Source organism: Podarcis bocagei (genome assembly GCF_964188305.1).
Source record: "Podarcis bocagei genome assembly, chromosome: 5".
NCBI classification, from domain to species: domain Eukaryota; kingdom Metazoa; phylum Chordata; class Lepidosauria; order Squamata; family Lacertidae; genus Podarcis; species Podarcis bocagei.
The window spans coordinates 97,134,437-97,146,709 of record NC_138129.1 but is presented as its reverse complement, the minus strand read 5'-3'; the positions used below and the strand labels follow the sequence as shown (position 1 = coordinate 97,146,709).

The 12,273-nt window shown below is 45.0% G+C and overlaps 2 protein-coding genes across 2 annotated transcripts in view; both read right to left on the bottom strand.

The window, feature by feature from the left end:
* The window catches only part of SEC16B (SEC16 homolog B, endoplasmic reticulum export factor), a 65,616-nt gene extending 63,661 nt beyond the window's left edge, over positions 1-1,955 (bottom strand). Inside the window, exons 1-2 of the mRNA XM_081194564.1 lie at positions 1,698-1,955; positions 442-798 (exon numbers count right to left, since the gene is read on the bottom strand). Coding sequence (XP_081050690.1) covers positions 442-737 — 296 coding nt within the window. The 5' untranslated portion in view covers positions 738-798; positions 1,698-1,955. The remainder of the gene's footprint in view (positions 1-441; positions 799-1,697) is intronic.
* A 5,503-nt stretch (positions 1,956-7,458) lies between these two features.
* Positions 7,459-12,273, bottom strand: part of LOC308587770 (quinone oxidoreductase-like protein 2) — a gene marked incomplete at its 5' end in the record, with an annotated part of 28,144 nt that continues 23,329 nt past the window's right edge. Inside the window, 6 exon segments of the mRNA XM_081195533.1 lie at positions 7,459-7,690; positions 8,568-8,620; positions 8,622-8,750; positions 9,559-9,640; positions 10,741-10,850; positions 11,546-11,610. Coding sequence (XP_081051659.1) covers positions 7,561-7,690; positions 8,568-8,620; positions 8,622-8,750; positions 9,559-9,640; positions 10,741-10,850; positions 11,546-11,610 — 569 coding nt within the window. The 3' untranslated portion in view covers positions 7,459-7,560.

Below are 12,273 nucleotides of genomic sequence, written 5' to 3'. Positions count from 1 at the left end.
GTCCCCCAATCCTTCTGAGTGTTGTCTTTCTCAAGTCATAATTATTATTATTATTATTATTATTATTATTATTATTTATTATTTGTATCCCGCCCATCTAGCCAGGTTTCCCCAGCCACTCTGGGCGGCCTCCAACAAAGATTAAAAATACATTAAAATATCACACATTAAAAACTTCCCTGAACAGGGCTGCCTTCAGATATCTTCTAAAAGTCAGGTAGTTGTTGTTCTCTTTGACATCTGGTGGGAGGGCGTTCCACAGGGCGGGAGCCACCACCAAGAAGGCCCTCTGCCTGGTTCCCTATAGCTTTGCTTCTCGCAATGAGGGAACCGCCAGAAGACCCTCAGAGCTGGACCTCAGTGTCCGGGCAGAACAATGGGGGTGGAGACACTCCTTCAGGTATACTGGGCCGAGGCCGTTTAGGGCTTTAGAGGTCTTACCTTGAATATGACCGGTTGGGATAGCCAGTTTCATAATACTCTGCTCTGGAGTTTGGCCTCCTATAGTCCTGGAGTCTTGGGTGATGGGCAGCATGGTGGTATTCTACTTGAGCATCTGGCCAAGGCTGAGGCCTAGCCCAGGGTTCATGGTGGTACAGCCACTCACTGCTGTGCCTGGATTGAGGCGGTGGAATGCCATGGGAAACCGCCCTCCATGGACCCCTCTCGTAGCCTTCCATGTGGGGAACATGTCTCCCTTGTGGCTGGGGCTGCTGCGGTGGGATCCAAGGGTCCATCTTGGACTCTCTGCAGGGCCTGCTTTCGTTCAGATTTCCTTACCAAACCTGCTTCGGCTTCCTGCAAAGATAAGCATAATTTTAAGAGAGGTGACGCAACAAAAACAGCCCGTCTTTAAAATATCCCAAGGTTTCCATGCCTCATGGTCCTCTGCAGACACACATTAGAGCACATGGGCAGTAGCCTGCAAAGGGCTCCCGTGTAAAAAGCAAGGAAGCCCATTGACAAGCTCAGTGGCAGGGCAGGTCACAGGTTCAATACCCGGTGTCTAAATAAATGCACTAAAATTGCATGAGTTGGTGCAAAAGATGGGTCTGTGTAAACACGTATTTTACTTTGCTTTATTTTGAACACTGAGTTTGTTCAGAGGTTGGCATTTTAGGCACAGAGTTCTGACAAGCTAGGAACACTGAATGGACAGCATTCAACATGACTGATCTCAACATTTAACAACAAGAATTACAAAGCACCTTTTTTTAATTCCTCAGAAAACTTCACATACACTATTTCAGCATCTTACAGCAGTCCTATAAAACTGTGGCTGGCATACGACCAACTAATAAATTCACACCTGAAGTGAGAACGGAACTGAACACTTAGTTGCTCTCTCAACTAGTACATCCCTGTATTCAAAACACACCTGCGAAGAAATCTTAAATGCCATGTTCTGTAAGAACAAAAGGTATTTCTTCCCCTGCTGGACCATTTTTTAAAGTAACCCATGCCCTCTATATTTTGCACTACTAATCATTGTCAACCCATCTGCGGCAAGTCCTAACATCTGACCCTGCACAAATGGTACTGACTCAATTTGTTTTTGCTTTTGTTTCACACCCACACCCTAGGCAGAGCAAACCAAGCTTCAATGGGGTGCTCCAGGATAAATCCTGGGGTGAGCAACAATATTCCCACCAACACGTGAGCTTGTTTACACACACAAACACACAGACACACCACACCTGTTTAAAAGTGAGACCACCAGCTACAGCTCTAAATGCCGGCCTCAGTCCTTCTCGTCCCCAAAGGCAGCTGTCAAAGTCCGCCTGCCACATCACTTGATGGCTCACTAACTCTGAGCCGGCGCTGGGTCAACGCTCCCTGCTTCTTCCTGTGCCAAAGTCCCAGCCAGTTCCATAGCACTGATTAAGCCGGGCAAAGGGCGCATGGCCTGCTTGCTCAGAGACAAAGATACCTGTGGCTGTTTGTAAACGGCAGAGGGGATCCCTAACAAACAAGCATAAAAGGCAAAAGAGTTTTCCGTATGTAGAAACACCAGGGAGCAGGAGAATTTGAAAACCCAGTATAGGGATGGCATTAATGTTCAGCATTTCTTTTCTTTTTTTCAAAAAAATTTATTGGTTTTCACAAAATTATAAACAAATAAACAAACATAAATCATAACCTTATTAATATTACACTTATTAACATTGCCAAGTGACTTCCTCGCTTCCCCTTGGTTGAATTTCAATGCATATCCTTTTAACGGTTTTCCAAATCATAGTTCTTATAAATTTAACTTGGACATTAACATCCTTAAATCTTTTCATTTTGAGATTGAACATATTAATTCATCACTTAGCTTATATAAAATCCTAAGCCAATCAAGTATCTGCAAGCTGTTTCCAATTAACTTAACATATTTAACTAAATAATCATTAAATTTTGTCCATTCTTCCTGATACTCCTCCTCCTTCTGGTCGCGGACTCTTCCGGTTAGGTCAGCTAGCTCCGAAAACTCCATCATCTTCATCTGCCATTCTTCCACCGTAGGTAGTTCTTGCATTTTCCAATTTTTAGCCAGCATCTATCTTTCTTTCTTTCTTTCTTTCTTTCTTTCTTTCTTTCTTTCTTTCTTTCCACCAGTCTTTTGCCTCACATCTTCAAACATCCTCCTGCAGGCACAAGGGCCCAAAACAACTTCTTCTTTGTTGGTACTGAAAAGTGAGTTGCTCCAAGAAGGAAACTGTTCCAAAGCAATGTGCAGCAGACACTGGTGAAAAAGCATTGTATGCTGCAAGACTCTGAACCACGCTTGGCCCATTCAGAGGAAGTAAGCCCTACCAGACTTGGCGTGTCATCCCTTGACATCTTTTCGACAGTAGTCCACATTGTATTTTGCAGTTTGTTTGTTTTTTTGTATTATTAATTGAATTTATATACCACACTACAGTGGTACCTCAGGTTAAGTACTGAATTCGTTCTGGAGGTCCATTCTTAACCTGAAACTGTTCTTAACCTGAAGCACCACTTTAGCAAATGGGGCCTCCTGCTGCCGCCGTGCTGCCGGAGCACGATTTCTGTTCTCATCCTGAAGCAAAGTACTTAACCCGAGGTAATATTTCTGGGTTAGCGGAGTCTGTATAACCTGAAGCGTATGTAACCCGAGGTACCACTGTATATCCAGAGGTCTTAGGGCGGTTCACATAAAAAGTTTCCATCCTTCCTGCCGCCCCCCCCCCCCCCATCTTCACTAATGTAATTATTTAAACAACTGGTGCTTACACACACACACACACACACACACACACACACACACCCTGCCCCCAGCTGGACGTTTCTGTGCTTAAAAATCTACCAGTCAACATGCCAACTTGATTTAAGCATTTTAGAGCAAAGTTTTACACAATTCCTGCGAGGGTTAATTCCTGGGGATGCAGCTGAAACAAAACACAAACCAGCCTGCAAGTGACTTTAACGTACAAAAGGAGGATTATTAGAATCAAAGGCCACCCGCCCACCTCCAGAGAGTGATCAAGTTTCCTAAATACTACGTTAACAAGTTGCATTTCATGCATTCTGCTTTTTACAAATTTTGAAATTGCGCCCCCCCCCGCCCTCCCTTGCTTGCCTTATTCTTTGAAATGACTTCCTTTATTTATTGCTAATGCTTTTTTTTAAAAAAAGGTTTTACTTACACCACCTATCACTAAAACAAAGTCTTTGCTTATGCCTCTGCATCCCATCATGACAACAAGCTGTGCTTCTGTCTGCCTTATTAGAATAGCCACGCCCACAGGCATTCCCCGCCACGTCAGCTAGTCGGAACCTTCCAGCTGGGATCCTTGCTTGCCGCCGGAACGTTAGTTACGCGCACTACAAATAAGGGAAAAGATAGGCGGCCGCATAGGCACCGCCATATAGAGAAGGTCACTTCGCTACTGGACAAAGGAATGAATTCCTTGGGCGCCTGCAAAGCGTTTTAATGCCCCTAATCGCTCCAAGCATCAAAGCAGCTGTACATATGTCAGCTATGTCTTGAGACAACTGCACCAGATGCATTTTTTTTAAAAAAGAGAGGTTTTATCCCCATGGAGCATTGTTTGCCGTGTTATTGTTATTGATTAAATTTGCATGCCGCCTTTGATCCGAAGATCAATAACTGTAGGAGCTATGGATGTTGCACTCTTGTGTGCAAATACATGAGAACAAGTGGAACCTGTAACAAAACGTTGCAGGTTTTGAGCCGCTCTCTTCTCCCTCTCCGCACCTCCCTTTCCAGGCGCAATGTGTGTTATCAGTCTTCCTTGGGCTGTTCGTTTGCAACGTTTTTGTAGTTCTGCAACACCAAGCCTGTTGATAGCATCCTCTGCATGGAAAATGCCATTTTGGCTGCACACATAAGGCATTAGCATGTGGGACCATGCAACAAAATGCTGCAGCGGGAAGTGTCTCAGAGCAGAAACATCTGCATGCCCTTTAAGCATGTAATCCTGATGTGGAAGACAGGAATGTGCTGCATCAGCCTGCAGGTAAATGGACACTTTTGTGATGAATGAAAACACTCCCAGCCAAATTTAAAACTAACATAGCAAGGAGGAGGCTGGAGAGACCCTTTCCCCCTGACGAGCTAGCTTTTTACTTGCAGGTAGTTGTTTTATTACATGATGGAGCAGTCGTTCCACCTAAAGTCAGGTCTGTAACCCCTATATTCCACCACCTCATTCTGCCGCATGCGAAGTGGAGGAGCTCCAGCGAGTTCGAGTGCTCTGTGCACGACTTTTCATCTGAATCGTTAGTGGAAAAGCACACTTCTGTTAATTGACGGAGCATTAAACAAAACATTTCCTATCCACTCTGCCATGGCTCTGTAATTAAAAATGTTCCTCTGGGCTATATAGTATAGCCAAGAGACAATGGCACTGGAATAGCCATAATTCATGAGCATGCATTATTTATTGGATTGCTTTGAATTTTAAGATTGGTTTAAAATGAGAATAAAACACTCCACACGCAGTTTATGTGCAGCTTGGTGGTGGTTGTTTAAAGACCAAAACTCTAGATTCTTGGTAGCTTATGGAATTTTTTTTTTGGGGGGGGGTCTTTCTCTGTGTAACACCATTGCAGCACATCTAACACACATACGTATAAAAACATACAGAAATTGGCATCGTCAAACTAAGCACATGCCTAGATCTCAGGATGGCTGAGAATAGCTTCTGAAGATGGCTTAGGAACCAGAGGAGGGCTTGGCAGAGCAGGGGGCGATGTGGAGGAAACCCAGCAAAACGTTTTCAGGTGATATAAAGTTACTACAGGTTTTTGCTTAATCTCACAGGGCATGTTGCTCATGCATAAGAGAAAACATCCTTGTGACCAGATGACCAGGGACAGGTTCCAGATTGCCATGTGCTGGACTGATGTGATGTGTACGCTGAAGCACTTGCATTCGCACCCATGCTAGGTCATATTGCTGTAAGGCAGGGGTGGGGAACCCAAAGGTGGCCCCCCAAGCCTCTCCATCTGGCTCTCACGACTCTCCACAGGCCAAGGCCCCTTCCCAGCCACCTGGCTTGGCTTTGCAGCCACCTTGGGAGTGTTTTCACTTTGTCTCCCTGAACTCTGGTGGAGGAGTGTGTTTGTGTGTGTACAGTGGTACCTCGGGTTAAGTACTTAATTTGTTCCGGAGGTCCGTACTTAACTTGAAACTGTTCTTAACCTGAAGCACCACTTTAGCTAATGGAGCCTCCCGCTGCCGCCGCGCGATTTCTGTTCTTATCCTGAAGCAAAGTTCTTAACCCGAGGTACTATTTCTGGGTTAGCGGAGTCTGTAACCTGAAGCGTATGTAACCTGAAGCGTATGTAACCCGAGGTACCATTGTATATAGAAACCAGGCTACTGATTCTGTTTTGTGTGGAATAGTTTTATATGTTGTTATTATTGTACAGTTTTTATAATTGGACACAGTGCTATTTTTCAAGAACAACAGGTGCCGGAACTTGCCTTGAGTGGGTGATGCTTGAGCTGGCCAATGTGTCTTCTGGCTTAAAAACCACAAAACCATGTGGAAGGCAGTAATAAAGAACTTCGGGCAATGCCTTGTTCGGCTCTCACTCCGTGGGACCTGCCTTCCATTGACATAGTTGCAGCAGGTGCTGTAACTCCAATGATTTGACTTCCCGCTGTGGCAATCACACAGGGTCCCTGGACATTTCACCGTCTATTGATCCCTGTGCCACCACTTTATTTCTCGCTGCCACCACCCAGGCCCTAGCTGGTACAATACTGAGTCCAGTCAGGGTTAAATTGGAACATAAACTTCTGTTTATTTATTGCAGTTTAACAAGCGTGTGGTTTCAAAAACAGTATTGGTCCATTACAATCATGTGGTGCCTATCCAGACCTATAACTTCCGCTACCTGCTCTCACTTGCTAAACCACCTCTCAGATATTTACTTGTCTTCCTAGCTCCTAACTGTTCCTGACGCAGCTTATTTCGCTACACTAACTCAACCTACCCATAGACTCTGTACCACTCCAACCAACTCCCAACAAACTCCACCCTTCACTCCTCCCAGAGCTGATTTAATAGTCCCTCTGACTCCACCCCCTGGGTTCTGATTGGGTAACTTGTTTAACTATTTCACCTCCAGCACTCTCATATGTTAACGTCACACCACCGTCCCCCAAGGCACACTCTCCTGTTGTCTCCTGAAGCAGGCGACTCACTCACAGGTGAGAATTAGCTTGGCAGAGCAGGAGTGGAGGAGGAAATGAGGATTACTGAAGTTTACAACACCAGTAGACCTGGTGCCTTCGCCATCCTGCAGTACACCTGGCTTCTCATTTGCCAGCCTTGAGATGCATACAAAACAGGGCAGCAGAGGCGGCAGCAGCAGCAGCGGAGGTAAAGGGTTTTGCTGGCAAGTCACTTTGGCAGATGGTTGAGCCTTTGTCTTCTACCCCTCTTTTCTTCTTAGTCTAGCACAGGCATAGGCAAACCCGGCCCTCCCAGATGTTTGGGGACTACAACTCCCATCATCCCTGACCACTGGTCCTGTTAGCTAGGGATGATGGGAGTTGTAGTCCCCAAACATCTGGGAGGGCCGGGTTTGCCTATGCCTGGCCTAGCAGCAGCAAAAATAGGTGCTGAGCATGCCACTAGAGACAGCTCTACTCTGCTCCCTTCTGTACTGTTCTTCCTCCAAAGAACTCAGAGTGCTTCCTAAGCAGGCAGTCTCCCTTGCAGGCAACTTAGAGGGACAGAAATGTCTCGTTCTCTAGGCTTGAATACTCTAGGAGTGTAGTCTGGGGCTTGTGCGCATGCCAGCACTGCTGCTGCTGCTCCAATATTTTTTTGAAGATGGCAAGAAAGCTGGGTGAAGAGCAGACAAGTGTATAAATACAACACTGTTGGGTTCTGACAGGTAGACGCTATATGGGTACCATGCATTCAGCGGGTGGGCCTGCACATTATCCTATCTGCTCCCATAATCCAAAACTGCCTTAGTGGCTTAAGTGAATCATTTGAGTTTCATGGTGGCAGTCTCCTTCCTCTTCAGCAGGATGGAGCCAAGAGTGGTTTCCTCCAAAAAAAGACAGGCTTAACTAACGGGGATGACCACCTTTCCTGTAGACTTACGCTGCGTCACATGTGCAAAGGCTTCATTTACCTGAAAAGAATTCAAACACAAAGGCCCGAGAAGTTTTGCAAAGATGCCAGTGTACACATATCTCTGCAGCAACGCTCAAGCATTGTGCACAACAGGTCACATTTACAAACATGCGCTCAAAGCGCTAGAACATCAGGCCCCTTTGAGGCTGCTAAACAGCTTTTTAGGGCAGCCAAGTACAATCCTTAATCGTTGCCAGTTCAGTTAAGTTGTGGGTGAACATATCAGACGACACAGCGATTCTTCAAACAGCTCTTGTTTATTCAGAGGCCAGAACAGAACTGAGCTGAAGGGCTCAGTCAGCCTGCTTATATAGAGCTCCAGTACAACGTTACTGTAGCAACTTTCTAAAACTATCCAATCACTGAACGTCACTTTCGATCCTTCATTTGCATAACTATCTACAGTATCCCCCTGCTGGCCCAGGATGAGAACTTCAGTACATAACAAGTTCCTTTTGGCTTTATGCTAAAGGGCCACCCAGATTTAAACAGGCTAGGGAAGCCACAGGCTACCACATTGTTCCTGGGACATCTGTCACTGAAATGGCATTGCCTTGTTTCTGTCTGTTTAAGGTGGTTTTGTGGTTTTATTTTGCCCTGTCATGCATTTGGCTATGTCATCTTTTATCATTAAGAGCAGTATATAAATTAATAAATATATGAAATACATACTAACCAGGTGGCACAGCACTTGGACTTCTTCAGATATTGGCCACGAAGAAGCCAGAATTATACAAGGTCAGAAACAAACCCCCTCAAATAGCACTTCTCCAACCTGGTGCCCTCCACACAGGTATCCCAAAATATAATTGGCCAATTTGGGGGGGGGGATCTTTGGAGATGGTTTAGAGCTCACACCCAGGTAAACCCTCCAAGATGAAAGGGCCTTTGTAGGTCATCCTATGGCGTGTGAGGTAGATGCAGGCCCCAGGTCACCTGTGAAATGCCTCCTTGAAGATGTCCCCGCCAACAGTGTCAATGACCATATCCGGCCCCATTGTTCTCAGTCAGCTTCATCACTTCTTCTCTCAGGCTGGCGCTGCTGTAATTCACACTTTGGACAGCCCCTTTCTGGAGAGCCAGATCGCATTGGCTGTCACTACCTGCTGCTGCTATCACCTGCAATCACAGAAGATACAGACACACACAAAGATTGCCTTCCAGCTGCTGTGGCAGGGAAACCTTTTGCCATTACTCTTGAATGAGTGTTGAAGCAATGATTCTTCAACATCAACTTCGTTGGACTGGTCATGTTGTGCGGATGCCTGATAATCGTCTTCCAACTACTCTATTCCGAACTTAAAAATGGAAAGTATAACGTTGGTGGTCAAGAAAAGAGGTTTAAAGACTGTCTCAAGGCAAATCTTTAAAAATCTAGTATAAACACTGACAATTGGGAAACACCGGCCTGCAAGTGCCCCAATTGGAGAACAGCCTTTACCAAAGGTGTCATGGGCTTTGAAGACACTCGAACTCAGGATGCAAGGGAGAAACGTGCTAAGAGGAAGGCATGCTTGGCAAACCTTCACCGTGATCATCTCCCACCTGGAAACCAATGTCCCCCACTGTGGAAGGACGTGTGGATCCAGAATTGGCCTCCGTAGTCACTTATGGACTCATTAAAACCGTGTTTATGGAAGACAATCTTACTCGGCTTTGAGTGATCGCCGAAGAAGAAGAAGAAGAAGAAGAAGAAGAGGAAGAAGAAGAAGAAGAAGAAGAAGAAGAAGAGTTTAAAGAGCGCAACAGCAGCCACTCGGAAGGAAAATAAAAGAAAACTAGGCATAATTGCATGAATCCAAGAAAGGGGAGGAGACTCCTCCTTTCCCCTGCAGCCCGGGGGATTGTAGAACCATCCATAATGCCATCTGAGTCTAAAGGCCAGCTGTAGTTCACCCCCTCCTGATGAACATGGACGGGGGCCTACCTTTGCCTTAAGAACGTTGGTTGCAACATACACAGTGGCAAGTCCAGTGGCACCAGCAGCTGCTGTCACCAAAACAGTCTCCCTGTAACAGTCAGAACCCACCACAAGGCAGCACGAGACTGGAGAGGCCACACAGACCTTCCTTATCCAAAACACAGCGACATAAAAAGATAAGTAAATTAGAGTGTATCAGGCATGTATCCCCCGTAGCCTGACTTAAAGAATCCTCCAGCTATATATTATGCTCATCAAGTGAAAAGCAGTCACGTGTAAACCAAGTTCTGAGATGGTTGAGAATTGTGAAGGCTTCTCAAGAGGCAGGAGAGGAAGCTGGAAGGGGTGGAGAAAGTGCCGGCTGGCTGCCTTTCTCCAACAGTTGGCTGTTTGATCTCTGCTGATCTTAGTCCTTTTCTCTCCCCACTGCACTCCATAGGGACAGCTAGCTGCTGAAGAGACGTAGGCTAAACAGATAAACAATAGATGCAGAAAGGAACCATGCCCTCTGCCTGTTTCTGGGGAGTCTTAAGAATTTTCACCAGTCAAAGCCTGACTTAGGACTCAGATTCACAGCTGCAAATAAAACATTTTAAATGTTTTGTAAAGTGCGATAGAAAAATGTGACACCAGATGGTGACAGTGAGCTTTGCAAAATCCAATGTATTTTTTCAGAAGGTTTTTTTTAAAAAGCATTTTTGCAGCATTTTTTTTTATATGTGTGTAGATTCCAACTTAGACACAGCTACTGGATTCTTCCTTCTCATTTCTTGCTGCCTCTTTCTCCTGCTTGCCTGCCCCACTTTTATACAACAGTCTATCTCCCTGGTTGATTTATTATTTAGCCAGCATTTTGCTAACTTTATTGTTCCCATAGTAACAAAGCACCGACTCCCTGCCTGGAAAAGCAGCCATTTTATATTATAGCCACCAACAAAAACAAAACATTTCTTCACGCTGATCTTCAGTATTTACATCATTTGCTGTAACAGCTATATCGGCAAAAGATCCGAAATATAGAGCAACAACCCTGAACTTTACTCAAAATGCTGCGCTGATCTGGTTATTCCCCTCACTATACACCAAAGAATGTCTCAAGGCAGCCAGCAACTGCAACAGGAAACTGAATTTTGTTGGCCAGTCATAATAAGGTTTAATCGCGCTGATCTGTGTGCCTCCTCCCCTTACCCTGACTGCATCTTTGCTCTCCGTTCAAGGGCCAGAATGGGTGTGTCATAGGAGATGGGCAGAGTAGCAGCATCTTCATAAGTCACTCCAGGTGGGATCAAACAGAGGAGCTCCACAAAAGAGACAAACAAAAATACCAAACTTCCAAAAAAAGGTCTTTCTTTCCAAAGGCCTTTCCCACCCCTCTGGTTTGTTTGTTTTGAATGTTTATTTTGCTCAGACGGTAATTTACCCTCGCTAGATTCAACATGCTGCCATCTGCCTTATTGCAGGGCAGATTTGAGGGTAAACCGTACGCGGAACGAGTCTGCCCCTGCGGCTTGATGGAGGTAGAAACTGTCTCTCATGCCTTGTTAGGCTGCCGTTTCTACGGGGATAGACGCTCGGTATTTATTACCCCTGCTATACAAAAATCTCCAAATGAATCCAAACTTCAATGTCTAAAATCCCTGGTAGAGGACAAGGATCCTGAGATCACGTTAAGGGCAGCCAAATTCTATGCGATTGCCATAAAAAAACAAGCTGTGCTATCATAATGATTAAGGTTTTAAATGATAATTTTAGGTTATATGTTAGTGACTAAGTTTATATATTTTTTAACTGTTGCTATATCTGTATTGTTCCTGTTCTACCTAATTGTAAATTCAAATGTGTCCCTTTCGTGTTTTATGACTTCCTTAATATTGTATGTGGGCTGGAACTGGTCTGTGACTGAAATAATAAAATTCATTCATTCGTTTATTTTGCTCAAGGTTAGGACTTTCTAAATAGATAAGCACAAGTCCAAGGTTGCTGTCTACAGTACGTCACCCTGGTCTTCAGCAACAAAGAGGTCCAGGGTGTTACAGCCACACCCTTGTTCATAAGGCACTGTAGCAGAGGTCGCAGAGTACCAAATTTTCCCGTCTATAAAACACCCCCATGTATAAGACTATTTTGGGGGACTCGGATTTAAGAAGATGGCCTCAGCACTATCTGTGTATAAGATGCCCCCTAATTTTTGACATAATTTATTAGGGGGGGGGGGACCTAGTCTTATACATGGAAAAATATGGTAATTTCACTGCAGTTGAAGCAGTCCTGGCTGTCTTCAAATACATGCGCATGAGAAGAACACACACAGCAAATGGGCCCAAGTGGTAACAGATATGGCCAAACACATAAAGATGTTGCCACTTTTTTCATTAGAAGATTGGCCAGAAGATTAACTAACCTCACTTGCTAGATTCGGGATACAACACAGCTCAGTGCTGTCCAAAATGTCATGATGAAAATTCCCAAAAATGCCAACCCAAAGTTGCACAGGCAACCCCCTCTTAACACATCTGGAGAAGTGAGGTAGCTTCGGCCAATATTTTGATGGATTAGACGTCTATACGCTGCAACCCTAAAGAATGATACTTTGGGGGCTTGTTTTCAATTACCTTTTGATCTGCAATGTACCGTATTTTTCGCTCTATAGGTGTGATGGCCTGGGATTCCGATTCGGAGGATGAAACAGAGGAATCCCAGCCTGCACAGGAGTCCCCGCCT